The sequence below is a fragment of the Podarcis erhardii genome, assembly GCF_964252035.2.
Source record: "Podarcis erhardii genome assembly, chromosome: 9".
NCBI lineage: Eukaryota > Metazoa > Chordata > Lepidosauria > Squamata > Lacertidae > Podarcis > Podarcis erhardii.
Genome location: NC_138512.1, coordinates 43,431,752 through 43,457,366, shown reverse-complemented (window position 1 = coordinate 43,457,366; position 25,615 = coordinate 43,431,752). Strand labels below are relative to the sequence as shown.

At 39.9% G+C, this 25,615-nt stretch overlaps 1 protein-coding gene across 3 annotated transcripts in view; it reads right to left on the bottom strand.

Annotated features, from left to right (window-relative positions):
* ANAPC10 (anaphase promoting complex subunit 10) overlaps window positions 1-25,615 on the bottom strand; it is a 71,107-nt gene that overhangs the window by 25,399 nt on the left and 20,093 nt on the right. For 2 of the 3 annotated variants that reach the window (XM_081875515.1, XM_081875516.1), the window contains exon 5: window positions 11,291-11,588. The exons of the other annotated variant lie outside the window; for it this stretch is intronic. In XM_081875515.1, coding sequence (XP_081731641.1) covers window positions 11,358-11,588 — 231 coding nt within the window. In that variant the 3' untranslated portion in view covers window positions 11,291-11,357. Of the gene's footprint in view, window positions 1-11,290; window positions 11,589-25,615 lie in introns of those variants that run through there. 3 annotated transcript variants of the gene reach the window in all.

The window sequence follows — 25,615 nt, the reverse complement described above, 5'->3', positions numbered from 1 at the left end:
CCCCTTGCAGCCCTCTGTGCCTCTCCAGAGGGTTGGGGCCCTCCTGAACACTGTGGAACAGGGTATATGGCGCATTTGATGCCTCCTCTGACATAAACAAGAAGTGACAGAGGTAAACATTATAAAGTAATAACCACATAAACTTACACACAGAGAGAAAAATCTATACTGGAATGGATTTATGTTGTTATGTAGTGTTCACTGGTACATATGGAAGATGAGTAATTCTGGATAATGTCTTTTAATGCTGGATATATATTTTTATATAGTATGGTAGTGTCATTTATAGTATGTTAAGCTACTCATGTGTACTACAGTGGTACCTTGGATTACAGACGCTTCAGGTTACAGACACTTCAGGTTACAGGCTCTGCTAACCCAGAAATAGTACCTCGGGTTAAGAACTTTGCTTCAGGATGAGAACAGAAATTGTGCTCCGGCGGCGCGGTGCACAATTACTTAGTCACTGAAGTGGTAACTCAGGTTAAGAACAGTTTCAGGTTAAGAATGGACCTCCGGAATGAATTAAGTTCTTAACCCAAGGTACCACCGTATGCCTTAACATTTAGACCAGCCTTTCTCAACTTTTGGTCCCCAGATGTTGTTGGACTACAACTCCCATCATCCCTAGGTAGCAGGACCAGTGGTGAGGGATGATGGGAAGTGTAATCCAACAACATCCAAGAATAATGCACATGTGCTAGATTATTTCCAGGCACTTGCTTTCCTAATAATCCATGTAGAGAGGACAGGAAGAGAATATGGCTCCCCTTTAGAGAAAATTGCTGTATGCCATCATAAAGTACAATTTCTTCATCTGTAAACTGTTTCTTTGCAATGAAAAAGGTGCAAATAATCTCACAGGCAAAATCTAGTGGCTATGAACACATTTAACAAATATTTATCAACAAAATTACACATTTTTTTCCTGTGAAAGAGTAGCATTAGTGAGATGCAACACCGGAAAGGAAAAGCTTAGCCTCAACCTTCCATGTTCATAAAACTGTGCAATGGGACAATGTGTGTGTTCAAAATACATAAACAGAGTATACTGACTTGTTAATCTTAAGATTCACTAATGTTACGGCAAAGTCAGTCATGGAACACTTTGTGTCCAATCAGAGAAAACTCAATGGGGCAACTGGACATCAAATATTAAAATAACAAATCCATGGATATTTAAATAAAATATGTCTTCTCTACTAATGTATGAACTCTTGTCTTTTAACTTTGTGAAAAGGTAATTTCAAATTTTTTTAAGCGATGCAAACTGAGTTTTATGAGCCTGTTATAAAAATAGGGGTTAGTAAAAATAATAATTTCACTAGGCATTCTTAATTTTGAAAAAACAAACAAACCAAAAACCTGTGCCTTCAACACACTCTTAAAAGGACTAAAGTATTCACCAAAGCTATCTTAATTTCAATAATGTACTCACTGGTGAAACCACATAACACAATTGGAGGGGGGGAACCCAGCCACCCATATTTAGTCACTACCAATACTGAGCTGCTTTGAAAATACAACATGTGACTGCTCACAATGGATAGGTATGAATATGCTGTATTTAATTATAGTTTATTTTAAAAAACACTCTGAAATAAATGGGAGTACACCAGTATAAACCTGTAAGAGGAAAGATTAGCCAGGTCTAATGTGCTAAAGTCTGAAGAAATATGACTGTGATGATCTGGCCCTGCAGCTACAACTCCCATCAGCCCTAGCAAGAATGGCAAATGACCAAGGATGAGGCAAGTCGTCATTCAGCAATATCTGGAGGGCCAAAGTGTACTCCCACAAACTCTACGTATCAAATCGCTGAATAAATTGTATTCAGATAACTGCTTTAACTCATACATATTCTGACTTTTCTGGTTGTTAATTGGTAGGATTCAAATGAAATGGAAATGGAGGCTTCCATGATGGTTTCCCAATCAAACAGTTCTGAACGAGCTTGATTTTTGCAGCTCTGTCATAGCATCAAATGAATTTTCAGGCAGCAAGAGTGATGCATTATCTCAGGACCTGGAGCCTTTAATACTCAAACTCCACAGTACTTATTTATATATTTCCACTTATGAATCACTTCCTATAAAACACCCTGAAGTGATAAACAATATCAACAATAAATGACATTTGAAACAATTTCATCTATACACAATTCAAATACAGTGCACATACAGACTGAGATATTATATACAGTGGTACCTTGGGTTACAGCCGCTTGAGGTTACAGCCGCTTGAGGTTACAGCCGCTTCAGGGTACAGACTCCACTAACCTAGAAATAGTACCTCGGGTTACGAACTTTGATTCAGGATGAGAACAGAAATTGTGTTCCGGCAGCGTGGCAGCAGCGGGAAGCCTCATTAGCTAAAGTGATACCTCAGGTTAAGAACAGTTTCAGGTTAAGAACAGGCCTCCAGAACGAATTAAGTTCTTAACCCGAGGTACCACTGTGTGTGTGTGTGTGTGTGTGTGTGTGTGTGTGTGTGTGTGTGTGTGAACTCCACTTAAAATATCCACTTTTAAAAAAGTCTGATAGGGGTCTGTCCCTGAGAAATCAATGGGACTAGTTTATATTGACTTAAGAAAAGTAGATAATAGGGTTTGTGAGTTCACTAATAGACATTTGGCCCTACATTTAACTACATCAATCTTCTATCCTTACAGTGGGTGATATTCAACCAAGTCATACTCAGGATATATCCACTCAATTACTGTTTGAAAGGATATGTCCTGAATATGACTAACATTGGTTATCACTCAGTATAGTTAATGATGAAGGTAATTATTATTGCCTCAAAAAAGTCAATATATAGGGTTTAAAACCCAGAATAAATATGTGGGACGGGGGAAAAGAGATTATAGAGGTGAGATACTCCTCCTTTACCACACCTCTCCTCACCTACCTGCTTAATTAGGGGTTTTTTTTTTTTTTAAATATTTTTATTAGTTTTACAGAATAAGAAAAAGAAAAAAAAATAAAATACAAAAGTTTCATAGTTCATATTTCTTTTACAGAATCTTTTGGACTTCCCCACATCTTCCCGAATCTGCATTATTTATAGTACCAACTTCAGCATTTTGTTCTCTTATTTCATCACTTATTGTATCTTTCATTTTGTCATGTTACTCATTTCCACAAATTTGTAACCCAATGTTCATAATACGAAATCTTTAACTATTTATTATCTTATTTCATTACTTATTGTATCTTTCAATTCATCATATTACCAAGATCGAAATTATTATAACCCTAATCTTATGTATTTAAATTAAAACATAATGCAATAAAGATTTTTCTCAATTCCACCTCTAACTTCTTGTGCCTTAGTTTTCATTTCACCTAATTGCAATTGCTGGGGCTAGTATTTCCTAAAAAGTGCATTTTCTTAACATTCATACAACTTATAATGTTTTTGCAAATAGTCCTTAAATTTTTTCCAGTCCTCTTCCATTGTTTCTTCTCCCAAGTCTCGGATTCTGCCAGTCATTTCAGCCAGTTCCATATAGTCCATCAACTGCGTCTGCCATTCCTCCAGTGTGGGTAAATCTTGTGTCTTCCAACACTTTGCGATGAGAATTCTTGCTGCTGTTGTAGCATACATAAAAAAAGTTCTGTCCTTCTTTAACACATTCTGGTCTACAATGCCCAGAAGGAAGGCCTCCGGTTTCTTGGGTAAGGTATATCTAAATACCTTTTTTAACTCATTATAGATCATTTCCCAAAAGGCCTTCACTTTCGGACATGTCCACCAGAGGTGAAAGAATGTCCCTTCCGCCTCTTTACACTTCCAACACTTATTATCAGACAGGTGGTATATCTTAGCAAGTTTGACTGGGGTCATGTACCACCGGTATATCATTTTCATAATATTTTCTTTCAAGGCACTACATGCCGTGAATTTCATTCCGGTGTTCCATAACCTTTCCCAGTCATCAAACATAATGTTATGTCCAATATCCTGTGCCCACTTTATCATGGCGGATTTGACTATCTCATCCTGTGTATTCCATTTAAGCAGCAAGTTATACATTCTTGAGAGTAATTTGTCTTTAGGTTCTAACAATTCTGTCTCTAATTTCGATTTTTCCACCTGGAACCCAACCTCCTGCTTAATTAGGGTTTAAAACTGGAATTAAATGGTAGGGCTGTGAAAGGCCCCCAGTTGGGTCTCGACTGGTCTGGCCTAGATTGGGGCCTAATTGGGGTTACCAAATTGGGCCTCAAACTGAATTAGGACTGGAAGACAAACCAGGAGACAGGACCAAAGGGCAGCCAAAGATTCCAGGAACTCACCAGAGCTCAAGAAGACTTTCTTGCTTGAGAAAAACTTGAAATAGGAACACCTTTTATAGCTCTTTTTTTCCTGGGAGCTTACCTCCCTTGCAAATTTAGGATTTAGTCAGATTTTGATCACATGCTCAGTTTGCTGTTAACTGTACATTGGTATTTTCTTCAAGCACTGTAACAGCAGTTCCAGGCCAACCTTAACAATAATTTGTAAAGAAGTTTTTTACTGGTTCTTCCCCATTTGCTGATTGAGAAAACGTCCTGTCTGTGTTTTGTTCAAACAGGCACATATTTATTCAATTTATTTAGCTTCAAAGCACCATATTTACCTCCCTAACCTGAAAAACTAGCTACTCCAGGTTTTCCCCTCATACATTTTGCTTTAAAAAAATCAAATTTCTTATTTCAGTGGATATTTGTAGGTGCAGCACATAGTGAGTTTGTCTGTATTTCAATGCTCCTCTGTTACTTCCTTAACAAGTGAATACCACAAGGATAGCGCCAAAATATATCCAGTGCAACATTATGTTACAAAATCATTGCATTTGTCCTCTATGGTTCTCTAGTGAATCATTGGCTGTCATGCAGGAGACAATTCAATATATCCCATTTTCATACATTTCAGTGCCTTCAACTTATACATGAGCCCAATTTCAGCTTTCCAAATTACAAATGCTCATAATTTTGTGGCGGAAGATCCCTCATGATTTTGATATTTCACTGTCAGTTAGCTAGTGCCCCCCCCCAATCTTAAAGTTAATATCTCTCCCCCCACCCACCCCACAAAAAACATGCAAAGAGCAAATGTTCAGACTAATCTATATTGTAAGCTTGTGCTCTGTCAAGTTTGGCAAGTTCATAGTTCTTAGTCTAAATACTATGCTTGTTTTTCGGCTTCAATAATAAACATGTACTGCATGTTTTAATACTGCATGTATTAAACTCCCATTTTGTCAGACTTGGAAGTCAATCAAAGTCTTCCTCTGGTGGAATGTGCCCTGTATCTATCCAATAGAAATATGAGCAGGACCACACAAAATGGTCCCACCCATTTCACCTTCCTTAAAATAAACCTTAACCACAAAAACTTGTCATTTCCTACTTATTAAAAATGAAACTTTCATACTATGTCATGCCATTTCCAGTTCATTTTATCTCTGCATCTGAGCCTTCATGCACTCAACAAATGAATACTCAATGGACACTGATTCAACCAAATTAAGCAATTGTGTGAATTTTACCACAAACACTAAGAAAAAGAGAAAGAAGTGTTGCACCTAAAATTGCCCCAACCCTTACCGTCAAAGTTAAAATTTACTCCAGACATCATATCACAACTGTGAAAGGCAGGTGGTTATTAAAGCCTTGCTTAACTGACTTTATTTTATTGGACCAACGTATGATTCAGAAGGAGGGGTCCTATTGACAGTAGCATCAGAAGTTGCAGATGTTCAACAGTCATACACTTTTACACAGATATAAACACCTAATAAAATGCAGGCTATAACTTATCCACATGTGCCTCCCTCCCTCTGTTGAATCATACCTTTCAATCTACAAAGCAAATTATTTCATCTCCTAAAAACAAACAGTACCTGCTCATATGCTCCAGCAACCAACCAACAACCTGCCCTACACAATCCACGTCCCTTTTCTTACTCCCAAGGGTGTGTATGTACCAATAGGTGCCGTGCCAGTAATACCAACACGTGTTAGTGCTAATGCCCAGGGATGGGTTTACCCTGCTCTGTGCCAGTATCTGAGAGAGCTGTGAGTTTTCCTTTAAGCTAAGATCTCCTGGCTCATTGTCAGCAAACCCATGCCAGCTGCACCAGCCAATGAAAGCTTATAGGAAAAATAAATTTGTCATAGGAAAAGTACAGAAATGTGATTGCTTTCATGCAGGACTACAGTCAAGAGATTGTTTGACTAAATTTTGCTAAGGCTGAAGGGGTAAAGGGGTGGGGGGCAGAAAAAACCTTGCCAAATTAGATTGCGGTCAATTAAAATGTAAGTGCCTGGACTTGCCCACAAGGAACAAAAAAATATTTTAAATAACAAAGCACAGCGACGCTGCTGGCTTACTTTTGTTGATAAATCCAAGCCATTGCAAAGCCACTTTGCTCCATCATCCCACCAAGGTGTAAAGACTGGCCAGAGAATGAGCAGCTGCAGAGTCTTCTTCCCCTCCCTTCTGGCTAGAAAGTTCCAGCTGTTAACTGCCCTGGGATGACAGAAGGGAAGAGATGGACACTCTGGTCTCTACCACTGGCCTGAAGAACAAGGGACCTGGGTACTAGTTTGTTTAATCATCTGAATGCATTGTAAGCACAGCCTTGGAGGTCATTAGAACAAAAGGTGATATAATTCTTTCACATAACCATTCAAAAACATAAAAATGGCGTGCGAAGGGAGGGTAATTTGAGAAGCACACTTAAGAATGAAAATGGAAGATATTATGGAATCTTAAGGGAAGTGCCTGGTCTTAAGTTTATGAGCTTCAAAAAAAGCTCTGCCGACACAATTCGCATTAAAGGTGAAAGATCTTCCTGGATAGAGCATATTATTTGAGGTTCTGTTTGCTTATGGTTGAACTTACTCCGTTTCATCCAAAATGCAACTGAAATTAATGAATAGCTTTGAAAGGGAAGAGGAAATGGAGTGAAGTTAAAATATCCTCAGCCAAATGCCAGTGTTCCTGGAGTCTCCCATTATAAAGTGCTAATGACTTTAGGCCAGGGGAACCAGCTTTGTCGGACTCCAGTTCCCCTGGCCTGGTAGAATCCCTTTGGCTAACCCTACCATGGCAAATTAATTGGAAAACTGAGGTACAACAGCATTTTTAAAAGGATATAAGCTCCTGGCTTTATTATTAAACTACTTCTAAGTAAGTGTAGATCAGCAATGATTCCAATTCATTAATGGAAATGTGAGAGCTTTCTTCAATGGCCAAGTAAACTCATTGTATCAGATGTAAAGAAAGACAGACACAACAAACTTGCAAGAAATTCACAGCCAATTATTGATTACAGCATGGATTTGGGGTTAATCAAAACATATTGTGGTTTTACAGAGTCTTGAAGTTGGGTATGGCGAGTTGGGTATAATAATGGTTATATTATTATATTTGAATCTGTAGTCAAAAAGGTACGATATGGATTCTTGTCTTTTTCCCTTTTTTCCCTTTGGCTAATTCCTTTTGATATAGAATGCAAGCTTATTTTAAATTTTGTAGTTAGTTTGTAATTGTAGTTCTGCAGATGTTCTGTTTAAACTCTGACTTCCCCTTTTTTTGAATTGTAAGCAGGGTGGATAAAAATCTGATTTTTTAAAAGAGGAAGAGTAAAGAAAGAACTAAACTATGTAAATAACATTAGAGAGACCTGCATCAACTTCTATTGTCTTCTGGCTTTGTCACATTCGGTGTGAATGGAGGAACACCCTGAATTAAGAAAGGATTTCCAAATCGAAGCTAGCAATAATAGGGCCATATACTGTGACAGCATATGGTTGTTTTATTTGCCCATGAATATGCTACTTGGGTGGTAGAAGGTATTTGGCTTCCTCAATAACCTAGTGTATTAGCAACTTTGTAAAAATGGAGGATCCTAACACCATATTTACTAAGACACCTAATCTACTCTGAAGAGGTGAAGAGATCAAGTGCATTTCTGTTAAATCTATTATACATGTTCACCACGAAGCGCATGATGGCATTCGCTCCCCTATAGCTCTCTCAAGTATTTCCTTTTTAAAAAAGGAAATACAAGTGATGATGCATCATATTGCACAATATTGTAAAAACTGAAAACAAACTGATGTGCAAGTCAAAGGATTTTTAATTGGTATATTAAGAGGTATGGTTTTTTAAAATAAGCACAGTATGCTATGTTCTGGAGTCATGGGACTGTAGCTGCCGAAATATGCCTAATATTCAGCATTTCATGCATTATAATTCCATCTGGACCTGTTACCATTTGAAATAGCTGCCTTGACTATTATTGTCACTGATGTTGCCAACTAATTCAAACGTTAGGGACTGTGTTCTAGATGCATAATACAAATACTTGAGATTCAGCTTATTTGATACATTAGTTCGTCTCTGTGTGCCCCCTAAATGAAAACATACTTATTTCAATGTTCGCTTTACAGCACCCTGATTAAGGAATAACCCCAGCATCATAGCTACCAATATATAAATGAATAAGTCATTTCATATACATTTGGGCGGCCTTGGCTCCAAGTTCACAATCTCATCTTCAATAAGCAAAGCACTTAAGTCCAGGATTTACCAGCACAGGTTCCTAATGCAGATTAAAGCCTAATCTTAAATCTCTGGCACTCTGGATTTTCTGAGATCCTGGTTTGTTTGAACATCCCTGCTCTATGGAGTTTTTAAGACTGGTCCTCTGGAAATGAATAAATATTTTAATGGGGAAAACAAATATGCTGACTCTTTATTTCATCCTACTGAAGAATCCACACAATCAGAAAGCTTTGAGGTCTTGACAAACATTTTTGTTACACTGAGCCAGAGTCAAAATGATGTTTTAATCAGTTCAAACGGCATGTGATTTTCTAAGGTGGAGACTTGAGATGAGACGTCCACTGATTAGGATACATAATAGGACCTAGCTTTCACATACATGTTCCAAAGTAGGGGTGGTCTCAGAGTGGCCTTCAACCTACTATGAGAAGCCCTCTACAAACAATCAGTTCAGAGCAAGAGCAATCTGTTCTTCCTGTGGCAGCCAGCTTGCTGGGGAAGGAGAAAGAGGGAGGAGGAGGCGGCCCTACTGATCACCTTCTGCCTCCCCACCACCAGCATGTGGACCAAAACAGAGGATAGACCTCAACAGAAAATGGTTGGTCACCCGTGTTCTTAAGTAACTATGGAAAGGAGACGAGGAACATGGCAAAATGTGGAAGCAAGAATCCTCATCAATACTTTAGGGAAGTCTGTCCTCAACCAAAAGTCTTGACCCCAGAGTGAAGAACAAAATAAAACGATCAGCTCTCTAGGATTCCATACTAGAAAGGAATACTGAGTAGAAGACAAAGGAGACCCTCAATCAAATGACAAAGCACATGCATCTCAGTAGAATCTGGGTTTGGCGCCTGCCTAAATCTGAACTGAATGAGGGAATCAGATCCAGATTCTCCTGTAGTATTAACTGTATGTGTCTGGAAATCCAGACATCTAAATATTTAAATTGGTGCTGCTGCCAATGCAAAGGATACTTAATAAAATGGTGCTAAAAAGAGACACAATCCTACCCGTTTCCCCCAATTGGTGGAATATATACAGAGCATATACCAAACACGTACTAAAATTAATTATTTTCTATCAAATTTGGGGATAATAATATATAGGTCAAAGAATATACCATAGTAAGTCAATGTAGTATCCAAAAATAAGTTATACTCACTTAGCACACACTGATTATTCCTAGAATTAGGACTTCATAGTCCTCTGGAGCTGTACTTGGTGTCTTTAACCTCAGCCAGGAAAAATTGTGCTGAATATCAACTGCACAAAATATCTAGGCAGGGTTGCACAATTGTTGTATGAAGACTCCTGCTTTGTGGTAAAGTGGAGTTTCATGGCCATTTGAGCTCTTCCAACAATGCAACATTTGTCTGAAAATGTTTTATTTTATGGGCTGGACTCCTGTGGCAGAAAGCAAAGATGGCAGTAACTATAGTTTTAAATGTTCAGGAGACTGAAGCTTGCTTCACAACTTCCAGTAACACAACTGTACAAGGAACACAACACTGTTTTGTAATTTAAAGTTTTATGTAGATCCAAATTACTCTAGCAAAATTTAAGCGACACACACACCCTTGTCATAATTACCTTACTGAAGGGATGGGAAACTTTTGGCCCTACAGATGGTGTTGGACCCAAACTTCCAAAATTCTTCACCTTTTTAGTCACACTAGCAGGAGCAGAATGGTGTTAGAATCCAAGAACATCTGGAGGGCCCAAAGTTCCCCAGCCCTGCCTTAGAGAGATGTGTATATGTGCTGGCTCCAGGATTTGGGCCCCTCTAACACAAGGCATTCTTATGAACCCTCAACCTGGAAACAACGCGAAACACTAGGCTGGGGAAGTAGTGCAGTTAGGTCATTTCAGACTCTGGTTGTATAGCGCGCACACACAGGTGATGTATATTAATTCAAAATGTGATAAGTCTGTCCTGATTCATTTAGAGGCTCTCCTGCTGATTCTTCTGTGTGGGACTCTTGACTTCTACTACAAAGGCCTCCCTTAAAGGCACTACTGCAAGCAAATGCTAAGGTGTAGTGATGGTCACTGATGTCTTAAAGTGGGATTAGACAAATTAAATAATTAGAATTTCTGGATGTGATAGATAAACAGAACCTTCAGATTAAAACACAGTATGCAACCAAATCTCAGTTACTAGAGAGGCAATGGTGTGGGAGGCCTAATGCTTTCATGCCCTGGTCATGGCTTCCTGAAAACATCTGGCTGTATCAGACAGACCTTAGGTCTAATCCAGCAAGGCTCTTATGTTTCAGAAATAAGAATCTTATCCTTTACTTCTACAAAATCAAATAAAATTATATCCTCAGATTGCCTTCCTTCAAATCTCTATAAAATATTCTTAGAAGTAGCTCTGTATATGCTATGGGTAACCAGCACTTAAGAAAGGCTGGTCCTACAGGAGGCAGTAAGGCAAAGTTCATGAATTTATTCATCAGCTTCCCTGTACATTGAACAAAATTACATAATCACACTTTAAAAAGCCATTTACACACTTGTGGAGGAGCCCAACGTAATAATGAAATTATACAATAAAATACACTAACAGATAATGATCAAATGAAGAAGCTTCTGAGATTTCCCCCCTTCTGTTTCTAGAAAGGAAAAGCAATACATTTCTTGGAATAAAATAAACAATAGTGAAGTTACATCCATGAGAATGTCTGCAGTGCACACACACACACATCCAGGAACTAGACAGTGCAACAAGATTTTATGTCTTTATTTGAAAATTAAACAAAAATACAATGCTTTAGTACAAAATTGAGCTTTGTTTACCTGACTGAACGATACATCATGAAATCAATTGTTGTACACCTAGGAAATTTACCAATAGAACTTTCTTCCACTGGCGTATACACCTTGATTTGCCGCATATGAGTGTCTCTTCCATTTTGGTGATTGGCTAAAACAGCAATCTGAATCATAAAAGTGCGGATAGGTTTCTTATGAGTATCTGTTAAGGCTACGTGAATCCAACCACTGGGTTCCACTAATTCAAGTTGCTGGAGAAGAAAAGAAGAATAAAAAGGTAGAAATGAAATCAGATTAAATTATCACTTAGCATAAGCAATCAATTATTCAGTACAAAAGGAAGTGGACTGAAGTGGAAAATGAGAGTTGAGCATACATGATCCCACAGTCGTCTCACATTTGCTACATACACAGTCCAGCACGGACCTTGAGAAGGAAAAGGAAGGGCTGTAATGCTTTCTTTAGGCATCTGCAAAATGCCACTTCTACATCTTAACAAGGAAGATACATACAGTGGAACTTCGGGTTACGTATCGCCCTCCTTACAAACGCTTCGGGTAACAAGCTCCGCTAACCCGGAAGTAGGTCTCCTGGTAGTGAACTTTGCCCCGGGATGCGAGTGGAAGTCGTGCAGTGGCAGTGGGAGGCCCCATTAGCGAAAGCGCGTCTCAGGTTAAGAACAGTTTCGGGTTAAGAACAGACATCCGGAATGAATTAAGTTCGTAACCGGAAGTACCACTGTAGTTCTGCCAAAGGTAAAAGTGTTCATGGGGCAGGAGCTACCAACACTGCAAAGTTACTGGCATGTAAGGAAATGTGTATGCTAGACTTTTGTGAAGCATTTTTCTATCTTCTTAGCAAAGGTTGTCCCCTCCCCCCCCCCCCCGCCATGCTGCACATCTTAAGTTTTTCTATTTTGACGGTTTGTGAAATTTCATGTCGCTGGTGCAGTTAGCATATAAATCAGAATTTAGTGCTATGTGCATGAGTGGGAATGGACCTAAGCGAAGCCCTGAGCTTGTGTACTTGCACCTTCTCCCTCTCTCTCAGCCAGGAGGGCTTCTGCTGCATTTAGTTTCACTTTCCATGAACAAAGTCCGGTCAGTTTCAAAATGAGCCAGCTTCAAACCATGGGTAATTAAAACTGGCTTGTTTAACTAACCTGAGGTTGTTTTAAACCACCGTCTATGGTTCATACATGATGAGAAAGCAAGGATTCATAGAAAGTAAAACTAAACACTGCAGAATCCTTCTCCTGGCCATTATGAGAGGAGGAGAGGAAAGAGTTTCAGAGCCAGAGCTTTTCTCAGACTCAGTCCAACTGATACATTTAGCGATAAACCATGGTTTAGTTGTTATGTGCAGACAAGTTCACTGCCATGTACAAAACCATGAAGATTAATATCTCACAACAAGTTTAATTTCACGACCTGCAAAATTTAGACTCCTGTTATCTTATTCCAACCATCCATTCCTGACATATTGCAACATGGATATGACAATGTACACCGTTTAACTGTATTAGAAGAGCACTGTCAGAATGTGGTGTGGCGTACAGAACAAAGGGCAGAATCAAAACTTAGATTACTGGTTTCAGATATGAAACAGCTATTCCTTTATTTTTGGATTTACAAAATGAGATCAGATATTTAATAAGCGAGGATAGAAATAAATGATTTTCAAAAAGTAATTAGATTTTTAGCATTTAAATTGGATTTCTTTTTTAAAATCGTATTAATTGCCCCTTTAAAATCCAAATGTTACAGTATTATAACAACATTATTAGGTCAAACAAAATGACAAAAAGTTGTGAGCAACATGGTTGTTTATAATTTCTGTGTGCTTTTGTTTAAAACTGAGAGCCGGGTTCAAATCCCTACTCAGACACTGAGTAACTTCGGGCTATTAATCCCTCAGCCTACTACAACAAAGGGTTATTGTGAGGGGTTTTGTTAAAATTAGTAAGCAAGGGGGGACTATGTATTTTACTTTATGCTCCTTGGGAGGAAAGAACAGCTATAACCACAATAATAAAATAAAGTAAACATCCAGCTAATCCATTTTTTTAAGTGTTTATCATGATATAGTTTACCAAATGATATGAACAAAAAGTTCTCTGGGTGGTTCACAAATAAAACTTGCAAAAATAAATTCTTAACAGAATGAATACTCTCTCTCTCTCTCTCTCTCTCTTCAAGTATGTCACTTCTAAACGCTGGGCTGAAAAGCCCTCTCAGTAGGCAATGATTTCTAGTAATTTATTGATGCACCATATCTTGGCACTCAAACAAAAAATACCCCCCCACCTGCCCCCCCGGTGAGTTTGCTGCACTTCCCTGAAGTGCACGTGCCTCCTCGTAATAGTTTTAAAGAAAGAATAACTTATCCTGAATTTTGCAGTCTCTGCCCCATGGCTCCCATGTACCACAACATAACTACAAGGAATAGGTTTCAGCAGGCTGCTGTGCAATTCCAAAACTGGAACTGTCAACACATGAAGTAGCAGATTTTGGGCGCCTGCCATCTCTTCGCTTAAGACAGAAGAGAACAAGTTAATAGCAATGATGCACCGGTTCCAGCTAGAAAGTGAAGCGTATCCAAGAGAAACTTCAGAAATTCCAAGTGAGTCAAAAGGAGGGACACCACAAGAGAAGCTTTACAAGAAATGCAGAAGGAACTCCAGTCAAAGAGCTCACTGTGGAGAGGCCGACTCGCTTGCCCTCGTGAAGCAACGACCACCTAGGGAGGTGACGGTGTGGCCACCATCCGTTACCTCCTGTAAATGGTCAAGACGTGGCTTACTTCAGTCAATTAGGTCAGAAGAGCTTTCTATTCACTCAAGAAGCTAAAACAGACATTCCTGGAGAGTCTACAGGAAGACAGTCCGGTTCCAAATAAATGCCAAATATGAAGGGAAAAAAATATTTCAACAACAATTTTTGTAGAAGGAAACATATAGAAAAGGAAAGACCATCAAGATGGTGGAAATGACGAAATGCCATGGCAGGGAATCCTTGAACACAGTCCAATGAAGGCTCAGAGGAACAGTCTCTGCACCACACACAACCTCTTTCCTGCAGGATTAAACAAAATTGTGGACACCAACAGGTGTAGAAAAGATCACAATTTTGTATTTTGCCATGCGCTCACATAGTTGGAAGCAACTGTGCACTGTCCATTTAGCAAAAGTGACATGCGTGATATGGCCTTCAGAGACGTATTGAAGGAAACAATAGGTGAATGTGTCTTTTTCTTATTTTAAAAAATAAATCTTATTTGACAGCGATCAGTAAACACAACAAAACTACAACCCACCTAGCCACCCACAAACATAATATTTTATTTGTGTGTGTTTCAATACATAATAGGTACTAGGTAAGAGAAGTATGAAAAGTTACTTGAACCAAAGTACAGTGGTACCTCGGGTTAAGTACTTAATTCGTTCCGGAGGCCCGTTCTTAACCTGAAACTGTTCTTAACCTGAAGCACCACTTTAACTAATGGGGCCTCCTGCTGCTGCCATGCCGCCGGAGCACAATTTCTGTTCTCATCCTTAAGCAAAGTTCTTAACCCGAGGTACTATTTCTGGGTTAGCAGAGTCTGTAATCTGAAGCGTATGTAACCCGAGGTACCACTGTAATAGGTAAGCTGATGTGAATGAATGAAGGAGAGGCTTGTCTCTTCAGCAGTGGAAGCTGCTGCACTGAATGAACACAATCGAAACATGACTATACAGTCATGTAGTACCTCTCCTTCCATCACACACATCTGAATTCTACTTAGAGTGTATTGTAAATTTATGACAGGTCTACCACACTGTCAAATGCTGTCACTGTGACAAATGCTACCCGTTCCTTGTTTCTGTCTGCTTCATTTATCCATTGTCGCTGACAAAATGGGGAAAAATTTGATCTGTTTCCACTAACAAATCTTAATTCACTACTTGCGTCACTTTGAAAATGGATCAATGGCTTGGAACTGAAGCAGGGTAAGGAAATAATGGCACATGGCCATAGTAATCTCACTGAAACAGAGCTTGGGACTTTTCTTTAAAGGAAAGGTGGGATATAAATGTTTTAAATAAAAAGAAAGAGGATACTTCTTCCTAGAACTTTGCATGCAGAAAAGTCAACTGGACTACTGAGAAACTGTGTGGGACACTATAAAAGTCTGGAATCTCCTACTGACTTCTCTTCTGTCATCAGTAACTTTTGTATGTGCAAAGGGGGGAATTTTAAAGGTCCTTGGGCCCTCTTAAAATTTTAGAGCCCTGAAGAGTTCTAACTGAAAGTTGACCTCATTAGATTTATAAGAAAGCAAAAAAGACGTCACTTGGAGGTTATCCACAGTAGGAAAAGAACTGCAAGTTTCAGACATTCATACATGGCCACAAATAAAAGAAAGTTCAATCAAATGCATCATGACTTGCACAACCCTTACTTTGGGTTTGTCATTTACTAGGACTAGCACTGCAATAAACATTCCTTGACTATAGAAAAACACCAACACAGACCAATACTAGCTAATTCATGACACACTTTGCACATAAAACGGTAAAGATTTATCTGCTTGTGGAATATTCTTAAAGATAATTGTCATGGCAATGTACAAGAAACAGAATTTGGACATCTACAGCATACCTGCTGTCTGTTTGTGGTACTTCAGATGTCTTGTAGATGACTTGCTCAGATGCACAGACTGAGCTATGTGGCATTGGTCATATCTGATATAACTCAGAGCAAACTTAAACCAGCACCCAAGCCTAAAGTGAGGATTGCTGCTGAAAAGCTTATTCCCTGTCTGCTCTGGTTTAAAAAGAACAATACACTTGCCTGAGTATAAATGGAGAAGGTGCTTTGCTAAGGTCCCCAGCAAGCTTAAACTGGAGCTACTTATGCAGTATAATTCAACTATAGGCTATTTAAAATAGTACATCTTGCAGGGCTCACTTCAGGGCCCTCACAAAGCAGTTATGAAATAGTTTTCTTGAAATCTCAGCATCACGATCAGGCAGCTCAATACACATCTTCTTTGGAGTGTGAAAAATGACCACATAGTACTGAATGCACTGGCTTAGGATGGGATCAACATATGCCCAGGAGGTGAAAGCACAAAAAGTAATTGGCTAAGCATTAGACAATACCTCATACAGTGACTTAACTTATTTACACTGCAAATGATACAACTCTGTACATGATTGCCACATTGGATTGGTTTAAGAATGACAACACGTCCAGTCTACTGGTTATATGCTCTTTTAGCCAAGGTTTGCAGACAAGCTCTTTCCCTAAGGACAAAAGAATTATCTAAACAAGCATTTTTGATAGCTTACAGATTTCCTAACCTAGTCCATTAGGCTTCAGTTTATGGGTCTCACTCTTAACTAAAGTGGGTTGCAGCAGTAGCATCATTCCTTTTTTGACATAAAAGCGGGGGACGGGCAGAAAGGGATAGACTAGGTGCAAAGGGACAGAGAACTGCTTCTTGGGCAAAAGAGGGCATTCTGGTAGGTGTGATATTTTGATCACAGGGTCCAAAATTTCCTCTTCTGCAGTCAGCTCAAAAAATCAAAAGTGGTTCCCAGCATCGTGGGTTGAGGTTATAGGTAAATCCCAGAAGCATGCTCACAGTACGTATTGCTCATCTTCTCTTTACTACTTTTTGAAATTGACAAGTAGCAAACCAGGACAGTTTTTCTCTATTTGCTTTACACAGGTTACACATTAACAAACTGCAACTGATGTCACTGTGGTTACATCAATGCAAGCCACTTGGCACACTAACACAGATGCGTCTATCTACAGAACTGGGATGCTTTTGTGATAACACTGCTTAGACTGCAAGCAGCCTCCACTTGGTTTCCCCCCATTCCCCCTCTCAGTGTGGCCCCCACCTCACATTCCAGGCCTTCCCCAAGCGTCTCCCAACCCTCAGGACAGGCTTTTTGTGGCATGCAAAAGGCTGAAATGAGAAGGAAGGAGCAGAGAAATGCCCTTGGGCAAGTGCTCTTCCACAAATGCTGCATTGGATACAATTCACAGTGTTTTGTTTTGCCATAGTGAGAAGTTTTTTAATAAAAAAAGAAAAAAGTGCATGCCAAAATGTTGAGGGGGAAAATAATTAGTTATTTCCTAGCAGTGGTTTTGGGTTTTGTTTTGTTTTTTGCACCATATCCCCATACAGACACAAGACTGTTGGAAAATAATTTTGCTTCACTTCAACTCTCTGCTAATTCAATTTGTCCTGTTTTTATCATATATAATGGAAAGAGACTATGAACGTGCAAAAAGAAAGTTCATAATTTACTTTGAAAATTGTTTGTTATGTCTAGACAGATTTCCTGAGCATAAATAAAATGAGTAATCTATATATATAAAAAAATAAGCTAAGCAATGGAATTAAAGTAATTTTGCATCTACACAACTGAACAGAAATATGCTAAAGGGCTACAGAATATAAGAAGACCAAGAATGCCACACTGGACCGGTATCTTACATCCTTTGTAGGGTTTGCATCATACAAGCTTCCAATTTGATGTTAGTTAGAAGAACAACAACAGGATACACTACTGAGGTGCGCTGCTCACTCAGACATCTTTGGTATTCAAACGAAGGTAAGAAAAACATATCAAGCAAGCTGCATACTAAATGCTCAGCAGAGGTGCTGCCAGAATTTGACTTTCACTCAGTTCACTTGTGTGCCTCAAGAGGAAATGTAAACAGACAAACCCTTGGGGGGGGCGGGTTATTCTCGCCTCCACATCAGATCCTGGACCACAGATTTTAAGGGTTGGGGAGGCAGGATGCTCCATTATAGTTTTCCTATTCCAGATCTTTTCCCAGACAAGTGAACAGAGGAAAAAGTATTCAGCTTTACTAGTAGAGAATGAGGAAGTGGGAGACTTCCGGGTTGGCGCCTCCGGCAAGGCCGGAATTCCTCTGATCGGGAGGAATTAGCCCCGTGGAAATCAGGGTCTGGCCGTCACAGCGAAGGCGGAGACCTACTAAAAATCACAGGCAGGAGAAGCCTGTGAACGTGGGATTTGGCTGGCACCTTTTGCGCCTCCCCTACTCGCAGGGAGACCCGGTTTCGGGGATCCGGAGCGATGTAGGGTGAGTGGCGCAGTGCTTCGAATTGACTGCTTCTTTCACGGAGTGAAGCCGCATTGCTGTTGTCGGAGAGCGCTGACTTTTTCCTGTGGACAATTTGATTTTAAACAACTACCCGTGAGTAGAACGGAAAATTGGATTTTTAAACGTCTTAATTTGGCACCGAAACGGGGAGGTTTCAAACAGGAAGTCCGCCTTCCCCTTTTGTAAATAGATTGAAGCAAAGAGCTTGTAAGCTAAAGTCTTGGAAAGTCCTCTGTAAAGGATTAAACTTCCATCGGCTAAAATCATTAAACCCCCCTTGGAAGCAGGAGAAGAGGGGGGAAATTTTGGATCACGTAATCCTGCAGGAGAGAGTGAAGAAAGTTAAATTACCACCGCTCTGAACCTGGAAACGGGCTGCTAGTAAGACTGACGTTTTGGGAAAGTTCATTGACTGTGAATAAAACGTTTGTTGACAACTAGTTAAATAAGAGAAATACATTGCTTCCATTGTCTCCTTCTGCGTTTAAAAAGGAGTAAAAGTAACTGAAAATTGAAACTAATTTTATTGCTTTCACTGTGCTTAAAAGGATTGATACAAATAGAAATTGTTTCCCTCTAGAGGGAGCCTTTGAAACTGTTACAAGAGTTGAGCTGGGGGATTCTCCAGCTGCAAGATAAAAAACGTGAGAACCAGGGATTGACCTTGGATCGGTTAAGAATGTCGACAGAAGAAGCCTTAGTGATTGCACTATGTAAGATAAGTGATTCATTGGAGCAGCTCCACAAGAAGACAGATGTGGTGACTATTAAAATTGATAACTTGGGACAAAAAGTGACTAATTTGGGACAAAAAGTGAACATCTATACAGAAATTATTCAGGAATCGATACAGGAACCTACTTTGACATGGCAAACTGTGGAGAAGGCGAGGGAGAAAGTTGTTGTCGTTGAACCTAAAGTAATACAAGTGGAGAGGGAGAGAGCCCCAGCCTTGCAGAGGCAATTTGATGACTATAAGTTGTTGCCTTCTACGATTGAATTTAGAGAAAGTCAGATTTTGAGGATTGGAGCCCTGCTTGGACTGGAGAAGGAAAATTGGACAGATCACCTCATGCAGGGACTTACTGACCTTTGGGACCTGGACCTGGGTCAGGAGGAGATTGGAGTTGTGGGGACCTTCAGATTTGGAGGGATTTTGAAACACGTCCTGAAATATCATTTGGATTTTAGTTTTAACTACGGAGATTTGGCTGACCTGTCGAGAAGGAATAAAAACATTGCTAGGTCGGAGCTTCCCCGAGATCTACTCTTCAGTATCAAAGGAAGGAAATTAAGAACAAGATCAGCAGTAGATAAAGTAAACTGCATGTATAAATATGAAGAAGACCTGCAGAAGGGACTTGGGAAAGAGTTAAGAGCCTCGGACAGAAGATCACGAGGTTGATGGACTACATGGAATTGACGGAAATGACTGGCAGAATCCGAGACCAGGGAAAAGAGACGGTGGAAGAAGACTGGAAAAAGTTTAAAGTCTATTTATAGAAATACTGTAAAATTAATGAGTGTCAGAAAAATGTTGGAATGAAATTATATGGCTTTAGTAGAAATGTTATAAGGAGTTAAGCATAAATAAGTGTCAGGGGTTCAGGGAGAGAGGCGCAGATGAGGGAGGAGACAGAGAGCGAGGGGGAAGGATTCCAGGGTGACGAGGAAGAGGACGACAATGACCCAAGATTGTCCATGAGTCCGTCCAGTGAATCGGAGGACTCCCAAAAGGGAGCCCCTCTGGTCAAGCCAAGGGGAGCCAGAGGGGGAAGCAGTCAGGAGCAGGGAAACGAAGGGGGAACCCCCAGTGGGAGTTGGGGATCGGGACCGGCTGCTCCGCCGGAACGGAGTGAAGGGGGTGGAGTGACCAGTGTGTCAGAAAGAGCAGAACAGGAAGCAGAGAGGGGAAGGAGATCAGGGCAAGACGTCCTGCCGGAAGGGGAGGAAAGTAGTATCGAGGGCAGTGTAACTGTCAAAGGGAAGGTCAGGAGCAATGTACACGCGCCAAGTTCAAATTGGGAGGCGCGCGGAAGTGAAGAGAGTCCTGGGGAGGAGCCTGGTCCCAAAGCCCGAAGGAGGGGGGAGGAGGCGCCAGAGGATTCAGCCTCTGGGGAGTCCCGAAGGGAGAGAACACAGGGGGGCAGAAAGACCCTGCGGAAAAGGAAAGAGAGGAAGAGGTGGACCAGTACAAGCCTCTTAAACTGGTGTAGAGGCGGGACTGACTCAGAGGGGACTTCAGCGGTCTAAGCGTAACAGACGTAGAGTCACGGAGCTCGGCTGTGAAGCTAAGAATGTTCTTCAATAAAAACTTTTGTACATAAGCCGGACTGGACTTTGGTCTCTTGTGAGCTGGGACCACGGGTGACTCTGACAATAAGTATTATAGTATTAATGGAAAATAAGGTTAAAATAAATTAAGATAATTATATGACAGAAAATAGAGAAAGATGGAAAGGAATTGCTGAAACAATTAATAGAAGTGGAACACAAAAAGGGAGGTGAGAGGAGGTCGATGAAACAAGGGAATGAAAGATAAGGCATTGAAATGGTATGATGTATGTTTTTAAATTGTTTTTGCTTTGTTTTGTTTAGTCTAATGTGTTAATGTTGCGTTGTGTATTGTTTATATATGGTATTGTATTGTTTTTTCTTTCTTTTGCTTCTTTTTTTTCTTTTTCTTTTTTGTAAGGTTTAAAAGTAATAAATATTATTTTTTAAAAAAGAGAATGAGGAAGTGGACTGCAATAAAAAACCATGTGGCAAATTCGATGGTCATCTCTGCCAGTGGGGGGGGGGGGCACTTTTCAGGGAATAAAAACACAGGTTTCAAGAGCTGATATCAGTATTTGAGTAATGCTGTGATATATATAAAGTTTTGTGGTACCAGTTGTGGCAATCATTTGCGGGGGGTGGCAGCAGAACTCTTATTACAGCAATACATTCAAATGAGTTTGTTTATTTCAACTGCAGTTTAAAGATGGTGCAACAAGCATATTAACTATGCTACAGCTTCATGCAACAATCACCCTCACTAGTTCTTGCTGACTTCGAGGGTTGCATGATTTCAATAATGGCAGATAAATGTTTCTGCAGTGCAGTACAACTGGCCATCACGTACAAACAAAGGCAAGCAAGCCATATTTCAAAAAATGAAGATACATTATATATTCCAAGCAGTACCCCCTCCCCCCAAAAAAACCTTTTCCAGTGCTTGCAGCTTTTGCATTTGTGACTATCTACATCCCCCCCCCTTTCATTTATGGTTTACCTGAGAGGTAAGTTACAAACTGCCAATGCATCGCTTGAACTCTGCAAATCAGCTATCAAAATTATGATGAAGATGCTGAAAACTCTGTGTGTTGGGGGTGGGAATTAATTAAAAAGCAAAACAGAAAAAAAGCAAGCATCAATGGGAGCTTTTTATCTTGGAAACGATGTGCACATTGCAGCTGACCAAATATGGAATACAGCTGATCTAAACATTCTAACACTAGAAGTATCTGCGCAATCATTTTGTTGTTAAGGTATCATCCAGCCAAGGTATACATCTAAAATGAAATCCAAGTTTAAGATCTTCAATGGTTATATGTCAATATTTAAAGCTATCATTTCCCCTGCTACCACACACATATACATGCAAACACTCCTTCAATATTTTTTTCTTTCAAGGCAGAAAAAACTAATACAGGACTTCCGGAGGCGGCGCGAAGGGCAATGGCTGCCCTTTCCTAACGGGAAGGGAAGCTCCGCTCGAGAAAGGGTCGTCCGCTACGGCGCAGCGGAGACCCGAAACGGAAACCCGCAGGCAGCAGAAGCCTGCGGTCCCGGGACCCGGCGGGCGCCAGCAGCGGCCACCGAAACGTTGAAGGAACCCCGTAAGGGGCTCCGGATCGCGGAGGAGGCTGCGGCGCTGTGGGTCGTTCCGCAATCGGCGGAGTGAAGCCGCGTAGCTGTTGCCAGTGAGCGCTGACCTTTCTTCCTGAAATTTATGCTCTGAAAACAACAACCCGTGAGTAAACAACTGACTGTATGCAATTTGGGACTTTAAAATATTAAATTTGGCTGAAAGCGGAGTGACGAAAAACAGGAAGTCCGTCTTCCGCTCCCATTGAACTTGAACGCAAAGAGCTGGAGGAGTGGAGGCAAAGAGAGATCTTTTAAATTACTTGATCTGAGCACCCATTGAACTTTATTCAAAGTGGAACAATAACTTTATGTGTTGGACTTTTATATTTTAATTTATACGGGGATATCTTTCTCCCTTTGGAGCTACATTTTAACTAAAAACCCCAGGCGCTGGAGCTGCCTGAGAAACTGAGCTGTCAGCTTGCAGTTTGCAGTTTGGATACTTTGAATCTGAACTTTGAAACAATCTGAGAGAATTTGAACTTGCTACTTTAAGGCATTTGGATTACCAGCTTGCACCATCAGAAACACTGTTGCTGTATTAAACCTCAACTCTGCTGAAAAATCTCTTTATTGAAGGTTCTTGGACTTAGAAATCTGACTTTATTTTAACTGAAATTGATTTCTTTCCTGAAATATTTTAAACTCCCCCTAGAGGATTTGGGACCTATAACAGTGACTTTTATTTTACTTTCCCTTTCCCGGCCCTCTGCTGACTGTTACCATCTGGGCTGTGGCTTTCTCATGGGAACAACTCAGCTTGACCTTGACTTTTAGATAACTTTGGAATGAGTGGTACAAGAAGGAGAGGAAGAACTAAACAAACAACTTTGACAACTTTAACCGCAGCCTCACAGGCACGTAGATCATCTGTGCCTACTTTGCCTTCTGAGGTGGAAGCTGTCTCTCTGCCTGTTTCTCTGCCTCGGGCAGGGGAGGGAGAAACTGAGGAATTACAACTGGAAGATATGGCCTCAGGGGCAAGCACTGCTATTTTAGAGAAAATTTTTGAAAAATTGGAATCTTTGGACAAGAAAGTAGAATCTTTGGACAAGAAAGCCGATGAGCAAACATATAAAATTGAGCAGAACACAGAATGTTTAAATAAATTATCTGGACAAGTTGCACAGAATACTCAAGCAATTGCAGAATTGAAGGAGGCTGCAGGGGAAAATCGGAAATTGGCTGAAGATACCAGCCAAAAACTTGAAAATTTAGAACAAGAGGTAAGACCACTCTGCAAACAAGTAGGTGAACATCAGACCTATTTGTCTATGCTTGAACTGCGGAACAGGGAGAGCAATTTAAGGATAAGAGCAATACCAGAAGTGGAAGAAGGCAACCTAGCTGAGTTTTTGACTAAAGAATTTTCCAAATTTTGGAGTTTAGAGGAAAAGGATTTTAAAATTGTTTCGGCTTTTAGGCTCGGAAGACTTCTAAAGAAAGAGAAGCCCAGAGACTGTTTGATAATACTGAGGTCAAAGGAGGAAAGGGATAAGATTTTGGGCCTACACTACGGAAAGTCACTGGACATTTTGGACAAAAGAATTGAGATTTACAAGGATATTCCTAAACAACTGCTAGATCTTAGATCTAACTATTTGGAGTTGACAAGACTACTAAGGAAGAATTCAATCATCTTTAGGTGGGAATTTCCTCAAGGACTATCTTTTACTTTTAGAGGGAAGAAGATCAAAATCAGAACATCAGAAGATAGAGATAAATTTCTGAACGTATACGGAGAGGACCTTCACAAAGGAATTGACCAACTTCCAGGGCCTGAAACACCAGAGGTACCTGCACCCTTGGACCCTGAAGATCTTCTGAATAAGATACCACCCCCTGAAAAATAACCAGATTTATTCAGGATGTCTCTGCAACTTTTGAGCTGGAACATTAATGGCTGCAACATCCCGGAAAAAAGGAGGAAAATTTTTCATATATTAAAAAAAGAACAATTGGATATTATCTGCTTACAAGAAACACATGTGACTAGGCTCCATAGAAAGGTGTTAATAAACAAAAGACTTGGTCAAGAATTCATATCTTCGGACAGAGTAAAGAAGCGAGGAGTGGTGATATATGCAAAAGAGAGCCTGTCACCTAAATTCTTATTCAAAGACGAACATGGAAGAATATTAGGAATTGAGATACAATATCAAGGAGAAAAGATTTTGATATTAGGAATTTATGCACCAAATGACGGGAAATCGGAATTTTACAAGAAGTTGCATGAGATTATGCTGGACTATCTGGACTACAACAACATCATTATGATGGGAGATATGAATGGGGTCGTATCGATAAACATGGATAAGTCACAAAATCAAAATGTTACAAAAGACGGCAGACTGCCAAAGACCTTTTTTGAAATGGCAGACAATATGGACTGGATTGACATTTGGAGAACTAAGAACCCCCTGGGAAGAGAGGGAACATTCTTCTCTGAAGCCCAACTGACTTGGACAAGAATCGACCAAATATGGATATCTAGAGGTCTGGCACCCAAGGTCAGAAAAGTGGAAATCTGCCCAAAGACCTGCTCCGACCATAATGCGCTGAAGATGGATATGACATTTTTGCCAACCGGTTCCTTTAGATGGAAGATGAATGATAGCTTGTTTAGAGATCAGGAGATTGTCAAGAAGGCCCAAAAAACTCTAAAGGATTATTTTGAAATAAATATGAACACTACGGTGGAAAAAAGAACTATCTGGGACGCAAGCAAAGCTGTCATGAGGGGGTTCTTGATACAACAGAACACTGTAAAGAAAAGAACACAAAATGAAAGGAAGGATAAGATTTTGCAGAAAATCAAAGAATTGGAGAAGAAATTAAGATCAAATCCGAAGTCACAGCCGATTCTGAGAGAAATTAAATTGTATCAAGCTCAATACTCCAAATTGATAAACCAAGAAATAGAATGGAAGATTAAATTAATGAAACAAAAAACTTTTGAATCGGCAAACAAATGTGGGAAACTGCTAGCCTGGCAGTTGAAGAAGAGACAGAAATTAAATACAGTTACAAACCTAGAAATTGAAGGAAGAAATATCCAGAACCCCATGGAAATTAGAAAGTGCTTCCAGAGATACTTTAAAAAATTATACACTCAAGGGCCGCAAGATGAGGTTGAGATTAAACAATTTTTGGAAAGAAATGGACTAACAAAGTTGTCACAAAAAAACAGATTAATCCTGAACAACAAAATAACACAGCAAGAGATTGAACAA